Source organism: Gekko japonicus, unplaced genomic scaffold, assembly GCF_001447785.1.
Source record: "Gekko japonicus isolate JY-2015 unplaced genomic scaffold, Gekko_japonicus_V1.1 scaffold851, whole genome shotgun sequence".
NCBI lineage: Eukaryota > Metazoa > Chordata > Lepidosauria > Squamata > Gekkonidae > Gekko > Gekko japonicus.
The window spans coordinates 87,302-94,721 of NW_015172579.1; the positions used below are offsets into that span (position 1 = coordinate 87,302).

A 7,420-nucleotide genomic window follows, 5' to 3' on the forward strand; every position below is an offset into this window, starting at 1 on the left:
GTTCTTTTTAACATTATTGTTAAGAATCAACATTAACATTATTGAGGCCATGATAGGTTAACTGCTAATGGGCTTCCTTGTCTTTAACTGCTAATGGACAAAAATCTAGTATTAATGAAAGTGGAATGCAAGACCATCAGCATTACTTGGATCTGAAAACCGTTTCCAAACACTTCTCCATTGCAGTCCAACCAGATCTACAAACATGTAGCGTAGCTCTCCCCCATCACTTGCCATGGATGAGGATTTAATTAATTCACCTGTGTCATTTTCCCAGTAGGGAAATGTTGTGGCTGCTTGAAAGGCTGACACATTCTCTACCCAACATATAATTTACGTTTAGAGGTAAAGACTAACAGAGCGCTTCACCTATATTAAAAGGTGATCACTTAGGCACTAGAATTAATGGTCTCACAATGTTAAGATTTTCTTTGTACTGAGTAGTTTAAACTAGGAACTCTTTTCACCTGGCTTCACAGTATTTGAATCACTGATCTGAAATTAGCAGAGCCACAGCATATGTACGTAAAGCAGAAAAGCGATGGGATTTCTGAATACCAGCACTATGTATACAACATGCTAACAGCCTCTACAAAGTCCCCCGAAGCCTACATTCTCAAGTTCTTGCCATACACATTAGTTACCTGTTAAGAATGTAGGATCGAAAAAACAGAAGGGACTTTTCCCACCTCCCCACAGCATGCATGCTGATGAACAGGAATTCTAATCTACACCAGCAATTTGACAGTACAGAATTAGGGAATGGCAATTCTCCCAATTAAACCAAAGAACATAACCTTAAATGTGTGACCTGAAACTTTTTTTCAGCCAATTCAACAAAAGAGACAGAAAGGTTTAGTTGTTTTTGTTGTTGTTGTTGTTGTTGTTACCTGCAGTCTGCATGAGGTAGACACGGGTTGCATTGGCGGCAGCACCACAGAAGAATATTCCACTTAGCAAGGCACAGAGGTTGGATAGGTTGTCAGTGAAATCACCAGAGGGGTTTGTGTAAATGACATCAATAACCTTCCCCAAGAAAAAAGGGGCAGACATAGTGATGACACTGGAGATGGTCAGAAAACCAACAGCAGCTAAGAGGGGGAAATAATAAATTTTACATTAAAAAAAGAACAAGCATTATGAAATATTTTCTTCTTTATAGTTAATTTGTTCCATGTTAGATTAACATGGGTAAGTTCTGCATAAGACATCACTTCCATTGTGAAATGCATGTGGAAGGTCTAGTAACGCCCAGTTCAACAAGTGTGTTAAGCAGAGATAAAATTATAATGAAGAATTACAGTAATTTGAACAGATCCAGCTGCTGAATATACTGATTCAAGAATCTCATGATCAAGAGGCAGTACAGAAAATAAAAGAATACTGAATTACTGATAAGTATAATGCAATTAACAATAAATCCATAGCTACCTCTTTCATAAAGAGCCAGCATTATTTAGTGGTTAAGATCAGACAAGGCCTGGAAAGATCCAGATTTAAATGCCTCCTTGCCATGAAAGTCGCTGGGAGACTTTGAGCCTTTCACTCTAACTCATTTCATTGGGTTGTTGTGAGGACAAAACTGAGGACTGGTGAACTCTGTGTGGTGCCCTGACCTCCTTTGAGGAACAATGGGGGGGAAATGGATTAAATAAATAAAGTTTTTTAGCAGATACTGAGAAATAAAGCCAGGCTGAGGCTTCATAAAGGTTTGTAGGAAGTTACCGGAAAATGCCAGCAGTTCAGTATTACGATCACACAAACACAGGGGAAAGCAACAGTGATGTGTTAGGTAGAAGAACTGGTTCAGGTTTGTTTTTAACTTAAAACAAAACTTTCAACCCAAAAATCCAAAAGCTGCAACGAATTAATTAGCAAGACCCTCTACAAATCAAGCTCCACCTCATGCAAGTTTTTCACAAGAAGCAGGAAAAAGTGGACACATTACTCCACGTTAGAGATGCTCTACCTGGAACTGAGAAGGCAACAGGGCAATTCATCATAGCTGGGCAGCAAGGAAATAAAGCCACATGCTCAGGTCCTGATGGACAGCACTACCTTTAAACAACCTTAAATACTACCAACTAGAGAACAGATCTTCACCTTTAGGTATCACACATGTATACCATTTCCATTATTTCATGTAATTCTGAAATCAGATGATACTATGAAAACTGTCCTTGCATGTATGTGAAAAAAATACTCTAAAAATCCTACTTACCTCTGCCTCACACACATTTTTGCAGGGGTCATTTCATAGAAAAAGATGTGCAGGAGCTCATTAGCATAACCTATTTGCATATGCCACACCCCCTGACATCACCAGAAGTGTGTCAGAAGGCGACACCCACCACTCAGGCTCCACTGGACTGTTTTGGCTTGCTAGCTATTGTGGGGGGGGGGATGTGCAGATCTGTCTTCACAGAGGAGAGCTAGGGGGGGATGGGGGGGGGGGGGCTCTGCAACTCACCTGGCTGCTTCTTGCTCCTTGTGGCCCGACTGAGGACTGCTGGGAGCAGGGGGCAGGACTTGTTGCATGTGCCCAACCCTGGGCTCCTTACTCCCGGAGCTCTGCTCCTGTGCGCTCCCACAGGAAATGACCCCTGCATTTTTGTGGTCAGTGTTCCCTGGATCTGCTATTGCTTTGGCACCATCCTTGTTTTGACCTGAAAGGGCTTCTTAGCCAATCAAAGATCATGTAATGACCGAGACTAACGGCACAGCACCACACAGTCCCTCAGTTCTATCTATGTACTGTGCTGTTACTGAAAGCAAGTGAACCTTCTCATTGCCCTTAGTCTAAATAGGGATGAGGGTAGGGAAATGATGGGATGCAGCTTCATTTACCAGCCTGTGCGCCTTGTCACACTGTGCTACCATTTTAGCCCCAGAACTGCACCACAAGACTTTTGCCCCAATCCAGCTCTATTCCCCCTTCTTATGCACGGCCAGCTGGAGCAAAGTTTAATTAATTTATTTCCCTTATCCCCAGCTGCTTACAGAAGTCTCCTCCATTTTATCTTCACAACAACCTTGTGAGGTAGGATGAGCAGAGCATGACTGGCCCAGCATCACCCAGCAAGCTTAAATAGCAATTTGGAGATTCAGATCTTGGTCTCCCAGAACCCAGAGTGGATGCATATTTGAATAAAAAATTCCAATAGAAGTAATGCAGCATTAACTTGATGACATCCAGATGTGCATGTATATTATGAATACCATCCATCTGCACTACTTTCACTTGGATTTCCAGTACAGTCAGACAGTATGCATGAGGGTTTGTTTTTTAAAAAACTATTCGAGTCTTCTTTCTGACAGTCTGGAAAACACCATTCACCAAGATACCAAGAGATTTTAGTCCTGTAGAGCTGTTCAAAGGAAGGGGTGGCAGGGGGAGGATTGTGTTAGTAACAGCACGCTCAACCCCTTTGGCACACAACACCTCCATGTGCATTCAGCATGGCCCATCTGCATAGAGGTCTCTTCCCAGAAATTGTAATGTACAGTCACCAAGCTGCACAAGCCATATACCACAAATGATGGGTTCACAGACACTGCCATTTGAATGCGATACAGAAACATCTTTCTGTTTTGAGAACTCTATGCCAAGTATCTACACTCTCAATCCTTCCAGACAAATAGTTTGAATTATATGTACAATATCCTTACACTGTGTAGAAGACACTGAGTTAAGTAACAAAGCTGTTCCTCATGTGAGGTCATAAACAAGAGTGAAGGAGGTTTGTTTGGGGGCAGGGAAGGAAGTAAGGCAGTGTGTGGGTAAAACAAGATGAGTAGAAGAAGAGGAGGAGAATACGTTTAAGAGATTACACTACTGTTGTAGGGGACAGTGTATGGTGCAGGTATTCAGGACACATATGATCAGGTACTACAAGACAGGGCAATTCAACAAAAGAAGGGGGACTGAAAGGGGCTACTGACAGTATAAAATACTCTGCACTGGAAATACGAGAAGGAAAGCTACCTTTACACAAGGTTTAGAATCTGGAATTCATCGCCAGAGAATCATAGGAATAAACAGCTTTAAAAGGTGATTAGATAGATTCATGGGGGATAGAGGTCTATCAGTGGCTACTAGCCATGGTGACTGAGGGGAACTTCCAGGTTCACTAGCACTAATCCTCAGAATCCCAGAGCCAGGAGGCAACAGCAGCGGAAGGTCTCATCCTCTATAGCCTGCTGTTGGCCCTCCAGAGGAAATGGTTGGACACTGTGTGGGACAGGATGCTGGACTCGATGTTCTTTTGATAGGAACAGGACCAAAAACTCCCCCAATCCCGCCAAGCTACAAAAAAAATATCGCCTTCTCTTAGGCGATAATAGCAAGTGCAGTTGCACAATACAGACACCATTTGGGGGAGAGAATCTATTTAGTCCAAGGGAGAGGCCACGAATAGTCTGTTGTGGCAAGCCAAAGCAGTAGACCAGTTGCAATGTAAAGACCAACTCAATTTATTCCAGCATAATTTGCTGTGAGTCAGTCTGCACTTCATGAAGTGAGCTTCGACTTTCAAAAAAGTTATCCTGAAATAAGTTCAGTTAACCCTTACGGTGCCACTGGCCTCCCGGAAAACCCCTCGACATCACGTCAGGATAGACCAGTAGGAAGGGGCAACGAAGCAAGGGGGAACAGCTGAGAGGGTGAGGTACTGTACATGGATGCCATTCCCAGGGGAGGGAAACGTGTGTCTGTGAGGGGTGGTGGTGGGGATTACCTGTCAATCTCCAGCGCTCGGGATGCGCCAGGGCCAGCAGCCGCTTGGCGTCAGATCCTCCTCCTCCTCCTCCTCCTCCTCCTCCGGGCCCAGGAGCCAGGGAAAGTGCTGCTGCCGCCCCCGTGGGCTCGCCCGCCTTCTTCCGCGAGCTCCCAGCCGTGGCTGCCCAAGAGGATGCGGTGACAGCGTGGGTAGCTGCCGGGCCAAGGCGGAAAACGCCGGGAGGAGAAGGCTGCCGCCGGCACCTGTTGCTCGCTGAGCTGCAGGCGGCCCACCCCCTGCCGAGGGAAGCCGCGGGAGCCCAGGAGCACCACTGCCGGCGCCGCCATAGCTGCGGCAACGAGGGCAGGCGGGGAACCAAGCCCGCCATGGAGCAAATGGCCGGCGAAGGAGGCGACGGCCGCGGCTTCCGAGCCCAGCGGGAGAGGGCGGCGCCTCAGCGAACGCAGCGCCGTTGTCCCATGAAGCGCCGGGCCCGCCTAAGCAGCAGGGGCCCGGCCCAGCCCCTCCTGCTGCCCGCCGATAAGGCTCCTGGCGGCGGCTTCCTGCTATCATCCCCGGCCGGCAGCCACCCACCCAGCCAGCCAGCCAGCAGATGGGATCGGGGGGCCGGCAGCGCCCTCTGCCGTTCACGGCGCTCCGCGGCGCGCACCGGCCACTTCCTCGGCCGCAGCGCCCCACAGTGTCGGGGAAGGGATCCGGGAGCGGGCGGGGCTGCCGGGAAAAACCTCCCCCGCCCCCACCAAAACCCAGGTGCCGCTCGGCCTCGAGGCTCGCTCTGGGAAGAGGGGTGAAAAGCCTCCCCGCCCTGAATCGCTAGCCCAGCGCAACAACCAGCGCAAACCTACGGGCACCACTTGCTTAAGAGCAGGCCTCCGTGGGGCTCAGTAAGGCTTACTTCCGAGTAACCATAAACCGAAAGAGCCAAGGATTCTCCAGTCAGAGACTTCCAGAATCCAGGCAGCCTTGAAGCCCAGCAGCTTTTTTTGTAAAAAGTCCAGGCGTGCTCTGTGCACACAATGTGGCATGGGGTTCCCGCTCTTTCGGGCTTTTTTTTTTGTTCCCTAAAATAATCCCTTAATTAGACTTGCCACTTGACCACCTATGCTTAGACTGCTGTCAGATATTCCACGAAGCCACGCCTGCCCCAGTGGTAGGTGGCCCCTTTCACCGCTTTAATTTCAGGGACGTACTAAAACTAAGGACAGCGATTGCCCGTAGGGAATAATGGAGAGCAGGCTTGCCCAGAGGGGATAGTGCAGTGCATAATTGCCAATAGAGAATCCATGACGGCCCATAAGGAATAATGAAGAGGACGCTTGCCCATAGGGGATAATGGAGTACATAATTGCCAATAGAGAATCCATGATTGCCCAAGGTTAGGTCGGGGGGGGGGGGGAGGTTCCTCCACCTCCCTGAGCCCAGGGGTGGTGGCCTTGGACTTCTGGGGGCAAATTCCACCTCTCACGTGTGATGTCCCAGCGGCAACTCCACTGGGACATCACAAGCGAGAGGTCATTTTGGCTCCCCCAGCTCTCGTTAGGGGCTCTTTAAAAAGTTATGGCCACGGCCAGTCGGCGGCAGCTGCAACAGCCATGAGGGGAGCGGCGTGAAATGTACCTCCGCCTCCCTGAGCCTCGGGATGGTGGCCTTGGACTTCTGGGGGCAAATTCCACCTCTCCCGTTGCCGCTCAGACATCACACACGAGAGGTCATTCTGGCTCCCCCAGGTCTCGTTAGGGGCTCTTTAAAAAGTTATGGCCACCACACTGTCGGCGGCAGCTGCAACGGCAGCGGGGGGAGGGGCGCGAAACGTTCCTCCGCCTCCCTGAGCCTAGGGGTGGTGGCCTTGGACTTCTGGGGGCAAATTCCACCTCTCGAGCATTGCCGCTCGGACATCACATGCGAGAGGTCATTTTGGCTCCCCCAGCTCTCATTAGGGGCTCTTTAAAAAGTTATGGCCGCCACCACTGTCGGCGGCAGCTGCAACAGCCACGGGGGGGGAGGGGCGCAAAACATTCCTCCACCTCCCTGAGCCTCAGGGTGGTGGCCTTGGACCTCTGGGGGCAAATTCCACCTCTCCCATTGCCGCTCGGACATCACACGCAAGAGGTCATTTCGGCACCCCCAGCTTTCGTTAGGGGCTCTTTAAAAAGTTATGGCCGCCGCCACTGTCGGCAGCAGCTGCAACGGCCACGGGGGAACATTTCATTATGATGTGATTTGCTTGTAGTGAATGCAGGCGTGAGAGTGGTCTGGGCCGGGGAGTCAGCAGCAGATTGAGCAGCAAAGCTTTGCCTACTGGTCATCTAAGACAGCTGCAACCATTCCCTCCCTCCCCTGTCCGTTGTTGACCGCTTTATAAAACTGCCATTAGTATGTTTTATTTCGGTTTTCATTTCTTGTTTGTTTTGTAATTGTGGGCTGATATTGCAGGATAAAAGTCAGAGGGGGAAAATTCATTGAATCGCTCACATTTATAGAAAATTTATCCAATATTGTTAAAAGTTATTAAAAAAAAAACGTTAATTGCAGGGCTGTTCCCCCACCATCCTCAGTAAGAATTCTTGCTTTGTGGTGATCAAAGTGAATGTAAAGCAGAACACGCTTGGTCAACAAAATCCCAGCTTCACATACTGATGGGGTCTGTCTTAACTCCTTGGGAAAAGAGATCTCTGTTCTGT

General features: G+C 48.7%; 1 protein-coding gene across 1 annotated transcript in view; it reads right to left on the reverse strand.

Moving 5' to 3' along the window:
• Positions 1 to 5,236, reverse strand: part of ABCB10 (ATP binding cassette subfamily B member 10) — a 29,023-nt gene extending 23,787 nt beyond the window's left edge. Inside the window, exons 1-2 of the mRNA XM_015421439.1 lie at positions 4,737 to 5,236; positions 891 to 1,091 (exon numbers count right to left, since the gene is read on the reverse strand). Coding sequence (XP_015276925.1) covers positions 891 to 1,091; positions 4,737 to 5,106 — 571 coding nt within the window. The 5' untranslated portion in view covers positions 5,107 to 5,236. The remainder of the gene's footprint in view (positions 1 to 890; positions 1,092 to 4,736) is intronic.
• Between the last annotated feature and the right edge of the window lie 2,184 nt (positions 5,237 to 7,420).